The sequence below is a fragment of the Syzygium oleosum genome, unplaced genomic scaffold (assembly GCF_021117445.2).
Source record: "Syzygium oleosum isolate NSW1041296 unplaced genomic scaffold, Sole_v2.1 Sole_v2.41, whole genome shotgun sequence".
In the NCBI taxonomy this organism is placed as follows: domain Eukaryota; kingdom Viridiplantae; phylum Streptophyta; class Magnoliopsida; order Myrtales; family Myrtaceae; genus Syzygium; species Syzygium oleosum.
Window position 1 is genome coordinate 1,376,302 of NW_026607525.1, and position 23,369 is coordinate 1,399,670.

A 23,369-nucleotide genomic window follows, 5' to 3' on the forward strand; every position below is an offset into this window, starting at 1 on the left:
AGAAAATATTTTTCGAGAAAACATTTTCTGACGTTTGGTTCGCTTAGGAAAATGAGTTGACGGAAAATGTTTTTCTGGTCAACAGAAAATCTATGCTTAAATTTAGGAAAATGATTTCCTCTTTAAAAAAGTCGGGAAATATTTTTTAAAATATGACTAGGTATCGGCGCTTAGACACTAAATTCTACGCTTGGACAAAGGAACCCAACTCTGGTTCCTAGGTCGCTGGCATTCAAGATCGGGTCTCCGGAGCCTGGGCCCGAGACCATCAAGGCTAGGCCCAGGCCCCAGTGCCCACGTCCAGGTCCATCTAGGCCGAGCCCGAAATCCTAATGCTCATGCCCGATGACCCGGCACCCGAGCCCAGGTGCATAAAGGCCATGCTTGGGTCCCCAATGCTTGAGCTCTAGGCCCCCGCACTCAGGCTCGAGCCCATGAAGGCCATGCTTAGGTCCTCGGGGCTCAAGCTTGGGTCCTTAGTTAATGATATGTTCGTTTTAATAAAAATATCTTTAAAAAAATTCAAATTTTTATTTTCTTTTTTCTTTTTTTCTTTTCTTTCTTTTCTTTCTTTCTCTTGCTTCCTTAGCCAGTCGCTAGCAACCGCCATGGCTGGCAATCGACCGAGGAAGAAAGAAAAAGAAAGAGAAAGAAAAGGAAAAAATTAAAATAAAAAATTGATTTGTTTAGTAATTTTCCCCAAGGAAAATCAAATTAGACACCGAATGACCGAAAATATTTTCTAGTTCATTCTCACCAAACACCGAAAAATCTTGTCAGTTTCCCTGAAAATGATATTTTGAAAAATATTTTTCAAAACTGTTATATTTTTCGTGAAATAAACAGAGCATTAAAGACGATGTTTCATTCCAAAATTGAGATCCTCTCATTTGAAGGAAAACAAATTTGGCACATTTTACCTCTTGATATCACCATATCGAATACGCATGATCTGGGAGATGTAGATTGAGTCATGTAATTGAGAAGGTGTTTTCGTTGATTGTCGATATAACTAGCTTTAATCTTGCATGACCAGCTTTAATTTCAATATTATTTTCTATTAACCGGCCAAAAAGAATCGCAAATAATGGACATAGTAAGATGTGAAAATTTCTGGCTTTATTGTTACGATTCACCAAACAATAGATATGATATAGCAAATCCCTTGGATTTCATATCCTATTCTATCCGGTCCTATTCTGATTAGAAATTCAGACGACCAAACGCAATCTTATGAATTTCTTGGTACGTCATCGATGCAAGGTTTACATTAGAATCAACCCCACAAAAACTCAAGTTCAAGGAGTCTTCAGTACTCGCAATTCCTAAAGTAGATGAACCACTCTCCTTTAAGTTGATGTGCTATTTGTTGTAGATGCTTTGGGAAATTCCCAATGAACACATTCCAATAATGAATATTTATTAAAAAAAAAATTAAAAAAAAAAAAAGCAAATGGGTACTCGAATACATATCCAATATCTAGAGATACGGCTAATACTTAATTATATCATATATAAATTGTTGACATGAAGGTTTGTCTAAAGATGGGACAAACGGACTTATCAAAGGGAACCCATCTATTAGAGGACCTATACGACGCTTTAGGAAGAAAGCAACCAGAAAGAGGTTGGTCTATATAACCACAAATCCATTTGATCATTGGAATCCTACCAAAAACTAATTAAGTACATTAATTAAACACTGTCCAAAAAAAGTACAGTAATCAAGCGAATGACAAACGTGGACAATTACGCAAACTCTATAAATAAAGGTATTCATATAGTGTATTTACACGCGATAAAATAACAATAGTTTTCAATTTGAAAATAAAACCCATATATTTCTCGAGTTCAGTCCACGTACATTAAGTTCCCGTTTATTTCACGAAAAATGAATAATTTGAAAAATATTTTCTTTATTCATTTTCGTAAACGATACGGATAATCATTTTTAAATAAATATTTTTCGAATGATTCATTTTTTTCATGAAACAATGGGACCTAAAATTAAAAAAAGAAAGAACCACTATGTGTTTTCCTCGATGAACAAAAGAAGCATAATTGCATAACTTTCGACTAAACAAAGAGTAATGCCATTTTTCCAACTGGAGGCCACTATGGTAGTGTCGCTTTTAATTTGAAATTCGAAGTAAAGTTAGTCGTTCCAGGACCGTTTGGAAACATGAAAAACATACTCTCTCTCTTTTTGGGCCATCAAATTAAAATAAAAATTCTAACTTGAGGCCCAATGGTGTCATTGAACCGATCGGATTCTTTGCATTTTTGTGGTACTAGTTAGGGGATTGGAATCCTCTATGTTTAGCATCCTCCACATTGACCTATAGTTACCCCTTGGACAAGAATGCCTTGTGATTTAAGAAATTTACCCCAATTACCAACCCCTCTCTCTCCTCCACCTCTGCCATTGATGCGCCCGGTGCCGCCGATTTCGCTACCATGCTGCCAAGCTGCCGCCGTCTAGCTTGCAATGATCAGCAAGCCCCCGCGCTCGCTCTCTCCCCTCCTCTATTTGGGCTTGGTGGTCACGAGCTCAGGAAATCTGAGTTCACGATCACCTCGCGGCATCCCGCCTAGCCTCGGACGACGTCAGATCTAGGGCCACTTGAGGCTGGTGAGATCGGCAAAGGCCCCCCTCTCTCCTCCTCTATCCCAAGTTTCCCTGGCCTCTCTCTCATAGCTTGCAAATCGGCGTCGGGAGTTGCTTGGTGTCGCCCGAGGCCAATGAGGTCAGGCCTGGCCTTGGCGATGTCTAATTCGGCGTTGCGAGCCCAAAGAGAGAAGGGCTCCAAGAGGGAAATTGTTGTCTAAGCTCTTCCTATCAGTACTGTGAACCCGATGGATTAAGCCAAGATTATAGCAAAGAATTCGCTTAAGGCTCATGTCCTTTAATGTGGTCCGTATTCCACATTACTTATGCAACTTGATGGATTGACTAGGTTTAAACAAGTATCATTCGTTGCTAGTAGCCAAAGTTTGTCTTGTCCAACAATTACATTTGCACTAGCTGAATTCACGTGCGATGCAAGGTATTAAAAACAATTTTTTTTGTCAAATTTTATCTTGGGTTAGATTTTTTATTTTATTTTAAAATAGCGGTTGCATTTAAGTAGCACTTATTAAGACGAATGCATGCTTTTTAATTAGATTATGTGATGAAGAATGACAGCTCTATTATATAACAAGGGAGCTTGGACAGAAGTTGGGAGACTTGGGAGTCATCTTATTGATGCTGCCATTATGAAGCTTGAAGTAAAAAGAGAAAAAGAAGAGGAGAATATAACAGCACGTACATCCTCTGTTAGATTCACTAAAGCCAAAGAAAAACAAGAACTTATTTCTAATCAAAATTTCAATCAATTCAGGAATAGAGTTCACAGATTTCATTGCTTAGCAAAATTCGAGCCTTTCGACAGTTGCCAGTTTTTTAGGGTCTGTTAGAGTTTGAACAAGGACAAGCAGGCCGATTTGAGTTCTTCTTCTACTCATATCAGAGAGACTCGATCTTCCGCTCAAGAAGAGATGAAACAAATGTAACTGGTGCAATACAGCATCCAAAGTTCGATGAAATTCTATATTGAAACATTCATGAATGGATCTTCATTTGCTCAAATAGTCTGTATCTCAGTAAATTTTCTTGCTTTTATTGACAAGCAAAGATATGTCAAATTCGATATTTGAATGGAAACCTGACGAAGTTACCGTGAACCATTTTCAGCTATTAGCCCTACTGCTTTTCATGAATGACTTCAATCTATCAGACTAAAAAGCTCTTTAAAATTTTCACTCGCCGACTCAGGCAAGCAAATGCACACGACCATCGTGCCACTGGGATCGGATTCTCCTCCTGGAAGCAAAATACAAACTTGCGGTGTCGGGGTTAGGTCTATCGGTCCGGCGTAAATTGGCCTTCCCCAGCCAAAGTCTGCCGACTCATAAATGGAAAACCTAGTCCACTGCGTAATAGTCAACTTTCCACCGAACTCAAGCCTCGTAGGCCTGTGAACTTCAACATAATCGATCGTAGATCTCAGATACTCCTCCGAAACGCTGAGCCGCGCTTCATGAACCAAGGAAGTCGTGCTTGAGAGACTCCCGTCAATAAGCTCCGACACGGAGCTCACTGCACATGCCACGCAAACAGCATTACCATAAAACCCGTTCTTCAATGGCGGATTCTTGAGCTTCTGGCGAGCGTTGACAGAAAATGTAAGCCTGAGTTGGTAGTCTCGCGGTTTTACATCGAGTGCTTTCACCCATGATCTCCAGATATGAGCAGCCATTGCATCAAAAGTGGTACATGAGAACGCTTCATCTTTAGCTAGGGTCTTGACCCTGGCTTGGAACTCCGGGCTGATTTTGTAACACCTCTGCACCGGCTTGGCTATCCATAAGGACTTCGTGAGGCTTGATCCATCATCGATCCTCCTGAACTCAGTGTGTGGGAATTTCACCACTGGCGGATACTGAGGCCGGAATATTTCTCGGTCCCAACATGGCTCAGGATCTATAACCAGAGTTCCTGACTTTGCCGTGGTGGCCCACGCGCGCAGAAGTTGCATGGCTCCAAGCCCATCGCAGATGCAATGGCAGAGCCTAAGGCCAAGGCTAAAGCCACCGCAACTAAACATGGTCACCTGAGCTATAAGTAATGGCATGTTGAGGATTTTATACGGCTCCTCATTGGGAAACCGGTAAACCAGAGGCTCCCAACCTGGGTTAGGCACGGTTAGGTCTCCTAGATCAGCTAAGACCATTTCGGAGTGAGCCTCCACCATGAGAGCCCCTTGACCTGCTCCGAAGAAGATTTCTAGCTTTCCGTTCTTGGTTTCTCTCATCCTACCTGATAAAGGGTAGTAAGGAACGAGAACAGCTGCTAATGCATCATGTAGTACATCTGCGAGAGATCTTGATTCAGATGTCAGCGAGTTTGATCCATAAAAATACACTGTTGGGGTGAAAACACGCGCTCCAATCATATCATCCAGGTTTGAGAGGTAAAGGCTGTCACCGGCTGAAGCAGGAATAGGCCCTGCTGGTAATACTGGGAATTTCCGGTCAATCGTGATCGGAATGTGAAGCTGAGGAAAATGGACTTCTTGTACCAAAGGAGCCATGAGAGAGAATGGTGATAGAGGCACTAGCAAGAAGTGGCATTTGTAGTAGATAAAGATCAAAATTCCAGGAAAGACAAAGATGGTTGGACCTATATCAACGGGGCTTCTACATTTTTTGCGGGGAATTGTGTCGAGATTGGTGCTTTACCTTTCATTTTCCCTTTTTTCCATTTGCTTTCTGAGAGCAAGGATGACTGCTTTCAAGACCGTTTCAGCTGAAGGTTAATAGGAGGTCACAAACATGGTAAGCGCATGAAGGGAGGTCCGTTGAGGTTTGGCAGCTTAAATTCTGTTTGCCTACTCTACTGTTTGGAGAACAAGTGTTGAACTAGAACAGAGCTAGATTGAACCTAACTCAAGATTAAATGATACAGTAGAAAAGTGTGGAATCACAGAGTAGTCTGAGCCACTATTAAGCAGACACATTCTGTCAATCTTTTCTTTCTTTCTTCTTTCCTTTGTTCATCGTTTGAGGGATACAATGTGCACATCTCAACACTCTCCTCTGGTTTGGCAAAACATAGAACTTAAACCATATGATGCACACTGTGACAGTACAAATAAAGAGAATAATGACAGCCGCCCTAGTTCATACCTAAGCAACCAAAGCAACAAACTTTCCTCTTGAGAATGACGACAACCGCCCCAGTTCTCACCACACTTTCCTCTTTGGCCAATGGCTCAACACTCTGAGCACATTCGATGAAGGAACGTCTTGAGAAGATTGAACCTTATCCAATAGTTAATGCGAAATTGCTTGCAGGCTAAGTTTGACTCTGCTAGCAGAACTTTAAGGGTACTTTTTTCTCTGCTTTTGATACATGGTTGTAAAGTGTCTACTTTCTAATGCAACAAGTTTCATGCAATTTTAAGTCTTCTAGAGAAAGTTATGGTCAAATTACTAAGTGCTCCTCAGTTTAACCCTAGAACGAGTCTTTTACAGTTTCTATGATTTTGTTGGGTCTTATGTATTGTAATTTATTCCTAGAGTCGTCTTGTGTCAAGAATCAATCTTTTATGTATGATTTTTCTAGAGAATGTCGGTCTTGTCTTGGAAAATAAAAGATTAGGTGTCTTGGAATTTGCCTAACTTAGAGGGCAGTACCAAATTGAGTTTATATAAACCTCTCTAGGGCCTCCCTACGAATTGGCGTGCTTTGTTTAATGAAATTTCAGATTTTATATCTTGGATTAGAGTATCTTTGAAACTTTGTTTCTCTTTGACGGATTCCATTGAGTGATGAGTTATATGCCCCATATTCTAGGATAGATTGCTTAGGAGTTGAGCATATCCATTGTGGCATTCGACTTTCCTTCTCAATCTCCAACCACTCCGACATCAACATTTAGAACCCACCTAGTTGCATTGCGTTTATGCTCCACGGCGAAGGAAATCATGGCAAGGGTAGAGAAACATTTTTTCCTCTTTCCATCATGAAAAACCATCTGTCTTGTTCAAAACCATGTTCATATCACCGATTCCCACTATTTACTTTCTATCCAACAATGAACAAGACAAAGTTCATGCTCATGCATAACAAAGATAAAAAGGCAGGAAAAAGGTTTTCTCAGTTCACCGCGCCGGATGCTGATTATAGTGATTCTTCTCCTTTTTCTTTGCCGAGGCAAGCTTTGCACTCCTTGCAGCAGCCTCCACAGCCGCTGCCCTGGCAGCAGAATCCATCTCTTTGCTAGACTTTTTCTTTTTCGTGGATGCCAGTTTCTTAAGCCGCTCTTTTATGTCAATGGTAGAATTATCTTCGAAGTTCTTGGTCTCAGTAGTTTCATCTGTTCTAGCTCCAACTTCTGTGCCACCAAGTTGCTCTTGCACTTCTTTAGTCTTTTTAAAAGACTTGTCCTTCTTTTTCTTCTTCATTTTTTTGCTTTCTCCAGGAGCATTCCCTTTCTTATCCACTTCTCTATTGGAATCCACTGGTTTTCGCATCTGTGCATCATCTGCAAGGATATACACAACAATGAACTCCTCCCACAAAGGGAACATCAAATTAGTCCTGCATGTGGACTTGAAGCAGTAGAATGCTCAGTTTTCCTCTTACACATACGATACATCCAAAACAATAGTGAACAGATGAGAAGCGAGGAATCCACGCAAAACAGTGAATACCAGTATTCCACTTGTTGATAATCAAAGTATCCTGTAGCGTATCCCCGAGTATTCAGCAAGAAATAAACAAAGCAAGGGATTTGCTCTCATTTTCATCTATAACAACACAAAGAACTTCAAAAAAGAAACGACGGGAGATTAGGATTGAAAAAAGAGCAATTACTATCCAGTAGAAAGTCCAAGTTATTGCCCGTGGGAGAAAAAGAACCTTACAATTTCTTCACAGGAACTGACGGCGAAAACTGGGTGCCACAAGTGGAAACAAATAGTATCATACTCTAGACTGAAAAGTATCAACTAGCAACGCACAAGTACGAGGTGATGGAATGTGATTTTGAATAAAAGGGGGCATCATTCAAAAGTTCTATAATATATCAGTCTTAAAAGAATGGTTGACATTTGGCCCAAAAGAAGAGCAAGGCTGACAGAGTAAAGTCTAAGACAATGCCATGCTAGAGAGGAACTATAAATTACCTTGTGTTTCATCTTGGCTGCTTTTCTCTCTGTTCATATAACCAAACTCAGCAAGAACAGCTTCAAGTTCTTCAAGCCCTTTTTTCTTCAGTTCCTTCTTGGAAAGCTGCCTTTCAGTCTCTTTAAAAGCAGGAGGAGCTTCAATAGGCATCTTTGTAACAGGTTCTCTGTCCACAGCAAACTCAGGTTCATTTTCAATTTCTTCCATGCCTTCATCGCCTACTTCAACAAGACCATCACCATTCTCACTTTCCTAAGGTCAAAAGAGGAAAGTTTTCAAATGGCATCACGACATACAAGAGCGGCTCACTATAATTATCAAATATGGACTTATGGCCTCCAGGAACCTATTTTGTCCCTCACGGCATAGGGGTGATATTTTAGTGGATAACAAAACTCAAAAAATGAAAACTGAACATTTATCAGATTCTAAGAGGACACAATGGGAAGGAAGAGAAATGATGACATAATAACACATGAACAACATAACATCCTTCAATGAAACAGCTGAAACTGCTGACGTCCTACCGTACTTATAGACTAAGCAGTTACCTGAACTGTTGAAGATTGCATTGATTAAATTAGTCTCACCCGCTTGAGTTGATTTCAAAGAAATATGTCAAGAAAAAGCTCTTCACTGAGGACAGCTCTTTTAAGAAGGAAAAGTTACATCATAATGATTAATTAGATGAGCTTTGTTTTGATTGCAAGTTAAGACATTAATTCCAAGTTTTAGGTTCCAAAGTTTAGGTACTGTGGATTGCATTTTCTGGAATGCTATCGACAGGGATCACGACTTTTTACGGTAACACAGGTCAGATTTAATTAATTTGCAACCACTAGTGACAAAAATGGTAGAAAGGCAAGGATTAAGGGCGCGAACGAATATAAAATGCAACTCAAAGGGGATTAGCAAAACAAAATCATTAATTCAGCACGTCATTGCTTTATGCATAAGAATCATATTAGAGGTTTCTTCAGCAAATATGGTTCAAAGATCATTTGTAACCTGCACCCTCTTAAATCACCTACATTCAGGATTTAAGTTCCAAAATTGCAGCTCCACAAGAAATTGCAGATCAACACACACCACATGAAGGAGGTGGCCCTCTGAGCCAACAAAAGTCAGAGAAGTGCAAAATGCACACACTCGACAAGAAATCCAGATTTGTTCAACAATGCCACAGAACCATTGAACAGTAAGCGCGTTTCAAGATACCAAACGAAGTCATCAATCAAACAGGGAGCTCACTATTTAGAGGTGAACTCAAAGGCAGGTCAATGATGTCAAAGGATAATTTAACAAATAAGAAACTCTTAACCCCACATGCTAAACTTTAAAAGCTGAAGCTCCTAGCAATGCCATCCCTCTACTTCCATAAAGAACTCGAAAAGCCTATATATGCTTACGCAGAGTACATTCTTCAAATTTTACATTGACCCATCATGAGTCAAAAATGTCCAAAGGAACAGAACAAGTAAGAAGATAGTCACATCAATATTAAATACAGGTGTTGGCAATTCCACTGCATTCTCTTTCCTCTTCAATCCCTTCTACTAAGATTCTACTATCTTCTTTTACACACACACACACACAGATTGCTGGTAAAAAGGATGCTACTGAAGAAAAGATTCATAGTTTCTTTTTTTATATGCGAAACATAAAAACATCATTGCTATTTGCTAATTTAATATCAAAGCCTCCCGAACATTCAACTCAGTAGCATCTATATGATCAACACAAGAAAGTTTCCCATTACACTGCACTAGAATCTTAAAGGGTAAACAAATGTTCCAGCAACCAAAGAAAAGGAGCAATTGATGATACTCTCCACTCCGCTTGAGGCCATCTAAAACATGTAATGCCAAAATGGGGAGAAAAAACAAAAAGGGAAGTTTCCTATCACCAAGCTTAACCTCAAACAGTAATGTTTACCACAAACGCAACACCTCGCGGAATTCTGATAATAACACGCGAACCCAATAACATTATCACTGTCGAGATAATCAAACAAACGAAGTAAAGGAGAAGACGTTAAGTTACACATATCGACTGCACCAATGTACATGAAATCAAGCAACCCGACCTCCTCAAGAGAAGCCTCGGACTCGCTCTCCTCCTCCGCCTTCGGCTCGCCTGGTTGGCTCCATGCGCGCTCCGGCGGCATGGCAGCTACGTAGTAGTCGTCATCGTCGTCGACGACGTCAGCCCACGACTTCGCATTGAGAGGCGCGGGAGCCCAGAAGACCTGCTCCTGAGCTCCCCTGGAGGCCTCTCCATCGCTCTTCTTCGTCGCCGTCGTCTTCATCTTCTTCTTCTTCTTCAAGCTGCCGAGAGCTGCGAAGACGTTGGTGCTGCTCAGGACCAGAGCATCATCGTCCCTCCGGTTGATTCTTCCCGCCATTGACGATCCACGTGAAGGCTGGGAGAGAGAGAGAGAGAGAGAGAGAGAGAGAGAGAGACGAAAGCTCTCTGAAATGTTTTTCGCGACTGATATATATTACATACACGAACACCAGAAATTAATTAATTACGGATCAGATATTTTTTTAAAATTTTTTTCGCATTTCATGGCACTTTATTCTTATACATTAAATGATGCAAAAAGAGATAAATTACATAAAGATGCAATCAAGAATTAATTAAGAAATCTCTTGGGAAATCATGCATTAAGGTTAAAAGAGGACGTTTCCTTTCTCTCTCTCTCTCTTTCCCCTCTAGAGAGAGACTATAGAAGAGAAGGGGGTCTACTTTATTTTGGGCGAATTAAATCTTCTATAGTTGTAAGGAATTTAGAAATAAGTTATACTTTCGCCGTTAGATAGTAGATATGTCTCAAACACTCACGCGCTTTTGGCGCGTTTTAATTAAAAAAATCGATTTTTCGGGGGATAAAAATTGCCCCTGCCCAACGGTTGGAAATGGCCCCGTGATGGTCATGCGCTCGTCGGACGCTGGTCTTGAGCGCCGGCAATGAGGTAGGGGGTCAATTGGAACACAGTGTGATTCATTTTAGGAGGTGTTTAGAGAAAAGTCCCGCTCTACAGGGTTCTTCGAGGAAAAAAAAAGGCGTCCAATTGGACGCAGATTTATGAAATCCAGCTACTTAGGGAAGTGCTTATTACAATTGCCATCATAAATTCAATACTTATCGCGACCAATCAATCAGATTAATCGCGTGCTATGCTTGTCATTTCTTGTCGTACTAAAATTTTTGAATTTCTTAAGTTGCGATTGACTTGTCATCTATGTTATTGTCATGTGTTGTAATAAAAAAAAAGTACTTTGTCCTTGCATGGAGCCCATCTCATGCACCAGATTCATTGAAGAGTTTTTGTTACCGTGAAGGGGTGTGGAGAATCGATGTACAGATGGAGGATGAGTGGACATTTTGATGCCATGCCTAGGTTTTGGCCCCACTTTCTCAGGTGAGGATCTTTAATGACATAAAAAAAACATCAGTTATTTCCAACGTCCGCCAACAGCAGGGGTATGCATCGATCCCAATTCAGTTCGGAACCAGACCGGACCTGATCTGATTGAACAGAATGGTCTAGACAATTTTCGGTTCCACATAAAGAACCGAACCGACCGGACTATCTGGATTGGAATGATGGACCGGCCTAAATTTCTTAATTTTTTTTTATTTTTTATTATGAAGCAAATCCTAATTAGCAAATTATTTTTTTCCTTTTAATGTTGGAAAACTCCCACTTAAAGAAGAAATCACCGATTTCGGGACTGACCTTTAAACTGGACCAAACCGACAGTGCGGTTTTAGGACCGAGTGAGCCGATTCCCCGGTTCCACAAATTGAGAATCGACCATATTTTGTTCGGTTTCAAATTTCAGGGTCGGAATCGATCACCCCTAGCCAACATTACATTCACATGAAGTAGTGGCAGGTTATAGGGCAAAAGTTCCTAGATTCATGTTGGTGCATTTGTAATCTTCTTGTGTCATATGAGCCTCATCTCCTAGAGATGAGTTTACATGTATTTCCTGGATAATAATAAGGAATTACACAAAATTTCTTCTCTTTGAACTGCAACTTTAAACATGGCATCAGTAAGCTCCTATCTATCTATAATGTTAGCAAAAAAAGAAAAAATCGGGTACCAACGGAGGCCAAAACAGATCGAAAGGGGTCCCAAATCGCACTTCGGTAGGGTCTTGACGACAACCTCGCCCGTCCCACAAAGACCTCTCCGGAGGTTCGTCTGCACTCCGGCAGAGATGGTGCCGTGCCAGACTCGGCGGACCTGCAAGCTGAACGTACTGTGGAACCGAGGCGGCTACAATGGTCATCCTCTCCCACCCCTTTTGATTGTTGTTGTCGCTCTCCGGTGGTGATTCGATGATCTAGTAAGGCCATTGTGTTAAACCCACTGGCTAATTTAGCCACTGGTACAGTTTCTTGATTCTTGACTAGTTCTCACAGATGTTGTGTGATCGATTCAGGTTGTACCGACGACATGACCCATGGTTTGGATTCCTCCAGTAACTGTTCTCGAGCATTTTTTGTTAGGCTCTTTTTGATTTGAAATTGAATAATCTTAGCACAAGACTCAGAAACATGAATTGAGATGACAGTGATTAATTTCCTTCTTTTTCAACATTGAGTTCGCGAGGTGGGATAGTAACATAATAAATCGGCCACCAAATGCCGAGAAGATGACGAAGACCAGGTTGACAGATTACTGCACAAGACAATGAAATAGGTTGTACTTGACAAATATTAAGGAGGTTAAAATGCAAGCCTTATGAGCTTTGAATGATCCAAGCTTGCTAGTTGCAAGAAGATCGTGGGGTCAAAACAAAAATGCTGAACAGGATGAAAGAACAGATGTGATATACTTGACAAATATTTAATCAGGTCATCCAGAAACTCAAGACGAAGCAGCCGACATGGAGTTGTCGAAGGTCGTACCGACGTGCTGGATGACAAAGCCGTATATCTTCCGCTTCAGTTGCTCAATCTTTTCCATAAGAAACTCGTCGCTTTTAGGCACCGCACGATCCAACCAATCATTCACGCGCTTCAAGTGCGACAAAACAGCTGTAACAGAGCCACCGTCAAGATTTAGTACTTTCCCGCCACCACGTTCACCGAACACCCGAAAGCCTGCATCCAAGGAATTCTCAATGAAACTGACAAACCACATTTGCATCTCTGACTGCAACTTCATTGCAAAGTCCGCAGTTTCTTTCATCCCGTGACCCCTAGTCCAAGCGCAGGCAGAGTCGGAACGTGATGGAGAAGCCACTTTCATGTGGTTCTTGCCATGTGCCTTCACAGATTGTCGTTTGAGCAACGTTTTCTGAAGAGCTGATGCCGGCTCACTATTCTGATTAGTTAAAAAATTGATGATATCAAGATCAGTGGCCAAAGCTGCCTCCACCCAAATCGAGAATTTCGATTGGTCTGTGGGGACGATAGTATCGTCGGCACAGGCCGCACGGCTGCTAGAGAGAGATTTGACAACACCAGTCGATCTCACAACCTCGTCATAAATCGAGAAGAACCGGTCAATGGACGGTAAAGGATTCCCAGCCTTAGATGTGGAACAAAGTTCTGAAAACATGCTGAAACAGAAGAAAAAGTACAATTTTGCTCAGACAGTACCATATCGAACTATACAACTAGGAGTTTTGAATAATACGACTAAAAGTTTAAATGGCACATAACTGCCGATGCTAATGATGCATTCAGACACATATTGCTGTCTTTACTTCCTGCATCACATTGCAGAGCATTTAAGATCTTATTTATGCAACTCCCATGCTTGTGTCCTGAGGTTGATATTTTCTGTGCTTCTGTATGTTTATTGTGTTCCTAGGTGAAAAGCAGAATTGGCGTCAAGTTAGTACCTTAAATTCCTCATTACTGACTCCGTAGCAGTGGCCTCCTCCAATGCTTCAGCAGCTGCAATGGAGGCAATAAGTTTCCTCTGCATAGCCTCCTGCATTTTAGTCAAGAAAAATTAGGATGACTTAGAAACGATTCTCTCAGCAATTCCCTGCTTTTACGATGTTATATGATTGACAGATGGATCATGAGTTAAAAGAACTAAATTTTGCTCCAATTGACAATATAAAGAGTGAGTTTGTTCTTAGTCAACCCTAATACCTTCCCAAGCCTCTGAAGTTCTTTGCAGACCGAGTCGAGAGAAACACTGCCGTCAGTCCATTTCTTCTCATGAATGGTAATTCCTGGAACTGAAGTGACAGATTCAGGTGTTCCAAATTTCGCCTTCTCATTGCTTGACAGATCATCACCATTCGACTTTCCACCACTCACATCGCTAAGACGTCTAGATATAGCAGCCTGAGAAAAAGATGCAATTATCTTTAAAGTAAGAACCCATGTAGAGTTCAAAAATGTGAAGGGTCAATATATGGTGGAGAGGTTCAAAGAACCATATTCTCTAATGGAAAACTGTCATATACAGCAGCCGAGGGTTGCTATGACACATTAGCATTATAAAAAGGCTAATTGTCTTCTCTAACAAAAACATTACCAGTGAGCGAAGCCATCTTGGAGTTAATCTCCACAGTATCATACCAACCAGAGCACTGCAGGTAAATCCCAAGTTCATTGCATTGTACATATGTTACTAATGCGACAAGGGTCATTCTTTCTTTTCTTTCTTATTCAACCTGGCGCGATTTCTACATATCTTCTTCCTCTCATCAAGAACTAACAGAAACACGGATCAATCTACATGCTGCCTCCTTTTTCATGAATTCCCAATCGCACCAGCATGGTATCTACAACAGTGCAACTTATTCCAAGAAATGACAGCAGCGAAATGTGAATCGCAATGAGAAAACAAGCACCCAGATTATAATAAGCATTATAAAAACCAAACCTTTATTCGAACGCCCACTCTGTTCTGAATCCAGGTAATCGTCATAACCATGTCATGCCTTTAGTTAAATTGCCAGTTACGACAGGAAAAGATCAATACCTGAGTCCGCAAAATCGCTTGCAGATCGGCTTTGTTTTTCCCAGGAGCCTTCTCTTTCTGCTCCGTTGCTGGAGCTGCTGTTGCAGCTGCCGATGCTGATGCAGGCTGCTCATCCCAGTTCTTCCGGCCTGCCTTCCCCGAACCAACCAAGGCCTCTGAGACCTTGGAAATCCCAGCAGCTATTGTAGCCATCTTCTTCTTACTTGCCGAGTCCATCACCATGGGCGACACCTTCAAACCGACCGACAATCTCCTCCCCGGCGAAAGCGAAGCCCTCCTCGTGCTTGGCGACGCCTGCCTCCGAACGTTCGGCGACGGTTGCCTGTACCTCGACGGCACTATAATTGCCGGTTCCTTCGAGTTCCTCCTGTTCTCTTCCTTCGCAGCGACCAAGCTCGGCACGACGCATTTGGAGGGTACCGGGGACGCCGATCGCTTCCCCTTTCCGGCAGGCGACGGATCTCTCTCTGCAACAGGAGCAATCTTCTTCCCGACAGGCGCCGACCTCTTGGCCGTCGCAGGGGACGAGAACCTCGAGGGCTTCTGAGCCGAAACCCTCGCCTCCGCATCGGAGTTCGTATTAGGCAAATTGTCCCTCGGCGCAAGGGCCTGCCTCGATCTGGGCTTCTCCGAAGCCTTGGGCTCCTCCCGGTCGCTCTCCGCCCTCGCCGCGCCGTCCGGCCGGTCGCGGGACAGGTAGGCGGCGATGGGGTCGGCGGATAGGTCGGAATCGGAGGAGGCGGGCTGGATGACGAAGTCGCGGCGGGAGGGGGAGAGGCGGGCGACGAGGGGCTCGGGGGAGCCGAGGAAGGGGTGGCGGCCGGGGAGGGGGCGGAGGCCGGAGGCGCGGGGGACGGGGGAGTCGGGGGCGAGGAGGAGGCGGTCGAGGTGGACGAAGTGGCCGAGCTGGAGGCGGTTGGAGAGGATGAGGTCGGCGTCGCGGTCGGAGAGGGAGACGTAGGTGGAGTGGAGGGAGTCGGAGAGGTGGAGGAAGAAGCCGTGGTTGGGCCAGAGGTCATCGGGGGCGGCGAGGGCGGGGACGATGCCGACGACCTGGAGGAGGGCGGAGCAGTGGTCGCCGGCGACGCGGGCGTTGGAGGAGTTCATGGACTGGAGGAGCTTCAGGAGGATGCCCTGCGTGAGGGTCGCCATCTTCCCCGGTTCGCTCTCTCTGCTTCTGCTCTTCTGCTTCTGCTTCTGCTTCTCTGTCCTGCGGGTGCGTGTGCGGTGAAGAAGGTGTGTGACGCGAAGAAAGAGAAGAGAGAGGAGAGAGGAGAGAGAGAGTGAATCTGTCCGTTACGAGATTCAAATTCAAAATCCCGCGAATATTACTATTTTTCTTTTTGTTTTTTTTTTTGGTAAATTTGGAGACGGAACGGGATAGCGGCAACGGCAAAGTGAAGCGATCACGTTACGGGGTTGGGAGAGAACGGGGGGGGCTCCAGTTTGGTCCTTTTGCTTCTCGAAAGCAACCGGAAGAAAAGAATGGATGAAAAAGATTATTATTTTTTATGATGATTTTAAATGTGAAAGGTTTCAGGTTATAAAGGTCCTACGCAAGATCTTAAAAGACTTCGTCTGAAATCTTGGACGTTAAACATGAGGTAATTTTCTGGGACGAGGAAAGAAAAACTTTCCCCTAATTAGAGATACAGAGCATGCGGGCACCGACGCGTTACAATAAGGAACATATTCCCAAAACCCATCGTTCCTACATGCAAATGAATAGACCGAGGAGGCCCTCGTAGGGAGGCAAATGATTCGATTCTTAGTTTTTAGGAATTTCTACCGATCTTAATTCAATTCTAAGTCAATTTTCTCTCTTAAAACTGTCTTTTAACTTTCAAGTCGTAATTGATCAAATATAACATATTGTGGTTTTTATTTAAATCAGAAGCCGACTCTTGAATATCGAAATTTGAAAGTTAAAAAGAAGTTCGTAACACTGACAAGGCTATTACTAGAGCTGTCAAAATAACCCAATCAAACACAACTCGACCCGACTAGACCCGAACTAATAATTTTTGTATTAGGTTGAGTTGGGCCCCAACTTGTTTGGGTAACAATAAAGCTAATTGGGTATTGTTTTGAATTTATTGGGCTCAGATACCCAAGCCCAACCCAAACAAGGAAACCCTTTAGATCTCTCTGCCACGTCTCTCTCACTCTCTCGCTTCTTTTGCGATCTCTTCTGCAATTTCTGATCCAGGGCTCTTCCACAGCCTTGCCGAGGGCAAGACCATTGAGTTCCCAATCGAGTCCGACGGCAACCGCACCGGCGACATGACCAGCCCCAGCGGCGCCACGGTGCTGGGATTTATGCTCGACTCGCGCAAATCTCGATCCGCACCGCCCGTTCTCTCTTCCCCTTTTCCTACGGAAGCCATCGAGGGTCTAGATTGAAGCCCGGAAATGGCAGCCTCCAGACTGTCCTCAGCGATTGTGGCGGCCGCGGCGTCCACGCTCTCGACCCGAGCGTACGCCGACGCTCCCTTCCCCTCCGTTGCAGCACACCAAAGATGCCCCTTCCAGCGCGGCCTCGCCGTCGAAGCCTGAGCCTCTCGAGGAGCCGCGAGGTGCGGGGTGGGTTCGACCCGGAGGCATTGGAGAGGGGAGCGAAGGCCCTCCGCAAAATCAACAGCTGTCCTCATGCGAATCAGGTCTCTAGTGTTTCTTTTCGTTTTTTTGTTGTTTGAATGTTGTCTTCGGCTCGATTGTGGAGGAACCTGAGATGGGTTAATGGCGAGTAGATATGAAATGGGAGGTTATGATGGTTGTAATTTTGAATTTGTAATAAGAGATATTCATTTTTGGGCGTGGAATGAATTTGGCAGGTTTTTGAGGTGACGAGAAAGCAAGAACAGAATCGTTTGGCTGAGTTTGAAACACGGAACCCGACCCGGATCGACCTAACCCGATCACTTGGCTATATCTCATTCGGGTCTTGTCTCAGGTTGGGCCGAGCACACTTGTCTAGCATTTCGGGTCGGGTCGGGTATCATGCAAACCGGACCCGACCCGACCCAACCCATCGATACCCCAACAAAGCTGATTATCAGCTACAAAGCATTGGGAACCAGCCCAACAAAGCTGGAAATCCTAAGAACCGAACTGCCAAAAAAACAGAAAAAATTCATCTCATATTTCATATCCTTTTTAGACTTCGAAACTCTTGTGACAGACAGATCATACGCAAACATACATCCGCTTGCTTTTTCTCGGACCGTAAGCAGCATTTGCGTGGACGCCGGCCTCGATTCGATAAAACAACCGTGTCCCGTTGATGATGAGTTCCCTCCTTCGATCGAGTTAAAATTAAATACCTTCTTAATAGTTAGGCGAGAGGCCGTGTTTAGCCCCCCGCGTAATTGTTCCTACAGCGCTTACGACTTCCCTTCAGCAGGCCGACTAGAGTTATGGGAATCTTCCTTAAAGCATGCTTCCGGCAGCCTGAAACTAAGGCAGTACATCGCCTGCAAAACCAACAATTGTCTTAACACTCAATAGGAAGGCCCATGAGGGCATCCTTTAACACCTAGACATAATTGAAACGCTCGGAGCGCTTGCCAGAGAGTACCTTATTCGGAGCCACATCCCTAACCCTGTGGAATATTGACTCGCTAAGGGCACGTTTTGCCACCTGTCGGAATCCAAAGTGTTTTCACAGGACGATGAATGATAAAACATCCAAGGAAAGTGCAGCTATGCAGTCTAGAATACTCTCATTTGAAACTTTTCATGTCGATAACAAACAAAAAGTTCAAAAAAGGAACAATGGTACCGATTGCAGGCTTATCCCATTATAGACAAATCACAAGTTAAAAGAACTCAAAGTTGAACCTAACATTCTGAACACACCCACCCCCCCCCCCCCCAAAACGCCTACGATCCTCGAACCCTCATAGCTCCGGTCATCTAACTGAGGTATCGGGTGACACTTTGTCATGGGGCGGTGCATTTAAGATTACATTCTCCATGACAAAACTTCAAATGTCAACAACAGAACTAAAAGTTTGAGGAAATTGAATAATAAGGCTCTGCCAACCCTCTTTTGGCCTTGTGATTGCCTGAACATGTGGTCTGTCAAGTCCTACTATTCACTTCAACTACTTGTGCCGTTTTAATTCAACTTCCTAATTCATCCTAAAAAATAACAGAACCTCTTTCTAGTAGCAATGATGTGGAAGTCTGGTATAATATTTCCCAGCCAAAGCTATCTCCCTTAAGCTCTCTATAATCTTCAGTTTTCAGTTCTTAATTGATCCCAGAAGATAGAGATAATGAGGCACAACAGTAAAACTAAGATGAGCACCAAAGTTCCCGAAATCTCTAACAAAATTTTTAAGTTCACTCTTATTTGTTTTGCCCAGGTAAACTTCATTGGAGTACCCACGTAAGTAATGCAACAACTAACAAACTAATTTTTGCAATGAAGCACACAAGACTTTTTCGGTTTCAGTACACATTAATCAGTAAAGTGCATCTATTTAATGAGGCAGCTTAAAGAATCAATGTAAAATCCATGAGAAAGCATAAATACCAACAGCAAGTCAGGAAGTATATTGGTAATTACCACCCAAACTAAGTCAAATCAACTTGAAGATTGCACAAGTATCGTGTTTAGACTGGCAAAAGACAATAACATTAACAAGTCGACATGAATTTACATTCCTGTAGAACAGAACTTACTGCCAAAATGGATTCTTTGGTTTCACTAGCCTTCATAAAACAATAGCAGTGAATCCAGGGAGAGGGTCCCTTCCAATATTTACTGTGTCTAAGCCCCCTAAACACAGCTGAGGCAAAAAAGAATTAGAGACAAAATTGCCTTTCAGGATCTTCTAATCAGCTTAAATAAATATTTAGAAGTATTCTACGATATTGAAAGACGACGCAAAAGATTTACAAGAGAAAAACGAAGAGGCCTTGGAGAAGAACTGCATCAGCCTAAGTAAACATATACTACCCAATGTCTTGGATTTCTTTTTTAACACAAAAGTGCAAATCAGAATTATCAATAATGCTTAAATTGCTACATTAAATAACAAAACACGAAGTTAGGCTATAGAGGTTTAAAGTATCATCACAATCAGCCATTAAGGTAGCAACTCAATGCATTATGCAGCTATGTAATGTGAAGATATTTTGAAAAATTTGAGAAGACTATTGAAATAAAACTTTTTCTCCCACAAAGAATGCGATGCTGACTGCTCTTTCTGTCTCATCTGGTCTCTTCAACACAGTCTAAAGGAATTGAAACAAACCCAAGACGGTTTTCTTCTCATTGGAGAAGACGTATTGAGACAACGTATGTCAACAAAATTTCATGCTATACCAAATCACACGAGAGAGAGAGAGACCCAAAAATGTGAGAGCAGATGCAGGAAGGTTCATAACCACATGATCAACGTGCTTCCGTGTCTTAGAATAGGACAACTCAGTGGCCCTGATTCGCTTGTTGTTATTTCCTTTTCTTTTGCAAGATACAAGTACATTGCAATCTTTGGCATTGGCACCTGCCACAGAAATATGCAGGGAAAATGAATTATCTTGAATCTTGATTAAACAATGCAAGAATCAGCAAAATGCACCGCCATGCACAACATCTTAAACAGACTAACACATACATGAAGAAGCAGATAATCTATTAAATGGCAAAAGCATATTTGACAGCAATGCTTTTGTTACCTTCTTTAGAAGTATCTAATGGTCTTTTGGCTGCAGGAGCAGCTGTGACTGCACCAGTACATAAACCTTTCAGACCATCACCATAGCTTACATTGTCATTGGGTACTACATTAATGTTAATTGCATGTCATACATTGGAGAATAACACTGAAACCCATCAAATTGCAAAAAGACAGCAACCAAATTGCAGCAAAACCATACCTGGGGTCCCATCTGACTCAGCTTCCTGCTTTGACAGTTCCCTATTGATCTCACACTCTTCAGTAAGAACATCAGATTCCAAACTAGTTTTGACATCAGATTCCAAACTAGTTTTGGATTCAGGCAAAGACGTCATTTGAGAAATAAATTTCCCCGCATCCAAGTTGAAAGTATGAACAAGGTCATCCAATTAGTTCAACTGCGCATTGATCTTTATATACTTGACACTATCTGGGTATAGGTCATGTGCATACACCATGCACCCCTTTTGAGCACCTGGGATTGCGAAAGGGCCAATGCCAGCAAACATATCACATATGGTTTCCCCTGGTCGGAAATTAGATACAATTCTTATGTGTTCATGATCCAGTCTTGAATTCCAATACACCAGACTGTAATCAAGCTTGAATGTCGCTCCATACTGATTCACCCCGTCACCATATCACTTTTTCCAGCCAAGACTTCAAATTTCGGCACACGAAACTCATTTGTGATTGTTCCAACTTTATTAACAACCGTCCAGATCCGCGGATAATTTTTCTGCTCATGTAAGAAGCAGTCACTTCTACAGATTATTGATGCCGCATACTTAATGGCATATGTCTCTGCAGGCTCAGGGCCTCAGGCAGCACACACTTGTCCACTTAAAACATCCTAAAAACAGGTAATAAGTGATGCTCTAAATGATACTCGGAACACATTCAGAAGAGACACTTTGCTGATTGTGAACCACCAGCCCACATCTTGCGGCTTGGTGTTGCATGTGTATAGGGTGCTGAGTTCAGAATGAAGAGAAAAGAGTACAGGAGAAAAAATATGCAAGAAAACTTGACTAGTGTGCTACGGACAATGGCACAGACAAAATAACCGACCAAAGAGACGCAACATTCATAAAGTATGAGAGTTAGCAATACGTACGTCATAGATGACTTAGCAATTACGTCCTTGTAGTAAAGCAATTCATCATTTATATTCAAGTGTGCAATATGACCTGCACAAATAAGAAGACACCGTTACTTCCAGAAGATCGCCCAGTTTTGAATGAAAAATGCCCACGAGGAAGCTGATCCAGAAATAAATTATAGAGATTTTGTACATAGCGATCGTTTCAAAAGATGTAGGTTACCTCGACCCCAGGCGGGAGAATCTGCTTCAATAAATGATCTGCAGTCAAGGTCAACCATAAATTTTCTATCGTTAATAAGAAATTGCAGCTCAAAGCAAGCCCAAATGTCATCCACAAGGAAAGTCCTCAAAAAATAATCAAAATAGCAAAGTGTGCGCAAGGCCTGGCATCCCTGTGCAGCATCTGTAGTGTCATCCAATCATCAGTAGAACCTTAATGACCTTTGACATCAGAGCTCTGCTGATGCTTTCTCAGCTCTGTATTTATCTCCACAACTGATCTATTTGCACCAAAGCATGCGATAATGTGAGGTAAGAGCAATTTTTAAGTGGGCCTCTGATTCGGATTCACCACTGAATCTTACCAAAAGTGCTCCAATGTCCTTGAAGGGATCTTCCGAACTGCAGCACAGATGAATATAAGTTTCTTCTTTTTAAGGCATCACGCTAACATATTTAACAAAAACACTGGCACTATCTCGATCTTAGCCTCTAAAAGAAAAATCTTTCAATTTGAACATTGCGGTGCGTAATGCAAGAATCATCCTAAACTCACACTTATACTACATATATCAGTGACTCTACCGAAACTTCTTCGCGAGGAAAGAATTGTGGAAAACGGTGCCGGATATGAGATAAAAAAAACAAAAATGGATGCATGCGCCTAGTATTGTTTTAGGGCCATAAGATGTAGTAGCCGAAAGAGCCTCTTTTAGGGAACCCAAGTTGCTAGATGGCACACAAGAAAATTTCGTCACTGTACTGTAGTACGCTTATCCATATGCCAACAAGGCAACTATCAAGTTGCCATCAGAGACGCACACAAGCATAGATCACCTTCCAGACTCCAAAGGAGGCAACTCAGATAGGGATTCGTGCAAATCATCTAGACGTATCTCTAGGTCTCCTCCCATATTACCTGCCGGAAGAAGGCACGAGCCGAACCGCCTTCGAGGGAGAGAGCATTTCACCTTGGGGGGGTCCGATTCCCACTCATCAAGGAAGCTCTTGAGCTTCACGTCCATGTCTGCGCCACAGGATCAAATCAAAACATGCAAAACTTAACCTATCATCATCACACACGATGGCTTCATCTCCTCACATAGACAACGGCGCAAAATCAAACTCCACAAACTCTTAATTCCAACTTAATTCACTCTCCTAATCCCCACAGCGATCGCAACCGAGAGTACTCAGCTTGAAATCGAGCAGACTGACCTAAGCTCCTTGGCGTTGGAGCGAACGGAGCGCTTGACGAACTCGTCGCCGGCGGAAGCCATGATCGCGGAGCTCCGATGAGTGACAATGGCCTTCGGGAGAGAGAATCTGAATGAAGCTCAGAGTCAGAGCAGCGTCGTCAACAAGGGAAGAGAGAGAGAGAGAAACCTCCATGGTTGGACAAAATTGCCCTTAGCGTGTGGGCCTTGACTTCTCTGAAACTACGTGAAACGACGTAGTGAGGTATAGGGGCAAAGAAGAAAAATCGACCGTTGTTTAGTGAAATTGAGATTAAATAAAAGAGTTAATACCACGAAAACCTCAAACTGATGCATTTATTCGAATACGAGTGACCATCAAGAAAGGAAGAAATCAAGAGGGACCAATTATGCGATGTGTATTTAGCATATACTTTAACGTTGATTGAATAC

The 23,369-nt window shown here is 42.7% G+C and overlaps 4 protein-coding genes across 5 annotated transcripts; all 4 read right to left on the reverse strand.

Annotated features, from left to right (window-relative positions):
• Positions 1-3,642: 3,642 nt before the first annotated feature.
• On the reverse strand, positions 3,643-5,268 carry LOC115670989 (fatty alcohol:caffeoyl-CoA acyltransferase). The gene has a single exon (XM_030592410.2). The coding sequence runs from the start codon at positions 5,133-5,135 to the stop codon at positions 3,768-3,770; it is 1,368 nt and encodes a 455-aa protein (XP_030448270.1). The 5' UTR covers positions 5,136-5,268; the 3' UTR covers positions 3,643-3,767.
• Positions 5,269-6,567: 1,299 nt separating this feature from the next.
• LOC115671345 (uncharacterized) lies at positions 6,568-10,211 on the reverse strand. The gene is made up of 3 exons (XM_030592891.2): positions 9,822-10,211; positions 7,735-7,987; positions 6,568-7,091 (listed from the first exon to the last, which is right to left on the reverse strand). Exons 1-3 carry the CDS (start codon positions 10,137-10,139, stop codon positions 6,709-6,711), a joined length of 954 nt encoding a protein of 317 aa, XP_030448751.2. The 5' UTR covers positions 10,140-10,211; the 3' UTR covers positions 6,568-6,708.
• A 2,199-nt stretch (positions 10,212-12,410) lies between these two features.
• LOC115671058 (uncharacterized) lies at positions 12,411-15,893 on the reverse strand. The gene is made up of 4 exons (XM_030592521.2): positions 14,707-15,893; positions 13,866-14,063; positions 13,607-13,698; positions 12,411-13,321 (listed from the first exon to the last, which is right to left on the reverse strand). Exons 1-4 carry the CDS (start codon positions 15,856-15,858, stop codon positions 12,625-12,627), a joined length of 2,139 nt encoding a protein of 712 aa, XP_030448381.2. The 5' UTR covers positions 15,859-15,893; the 3' UTR covers positions 12,411-12,624.
• Positions 15,894-18,004: 2,111 nt separating this feature from the next.
• On the reverse strand, positions 18,005-21,022 carry LOC115671151 (tRNA (guanine(37)-N1)-methyltransferase 2-like). 2 transcript variants are annotated; one of them, XM_056306141.1, is made up of 5 exons: positions 20,596-21,022; positions 20,395-20,499; positions 20,067-20,222; positions 18,284-18,346; positions 18,005-18,179 (listed from the first exon to the last, which is right to left on the reverse strand). In XM_056306141.1, exons 1-4 carry the CDS (start codon positions 20,729-20,731, stop codon positions 18,327-18,329), a joined length of 417 nt encoding a protein of 138 aa, XP_056162116.1. In that variant the 5' UTR covers positions 20,732-21,022; the 3' UTR covers positions 18,005-18,179; positions 18,284-18,326. The 2 variants fall into 2 exon arrangements, with proteins under 2 accessions (XP_056162116.1, XP_056162115.1); XM_056306140.1 differs by lacking the exons at positions 18,005-18,179; positions 18,284-18,346 and adding an exon at positions 19,326-19,502.
• Between the last annotated feature and the right edge of the window lie 2,347 nt (positions 21,023-23,369).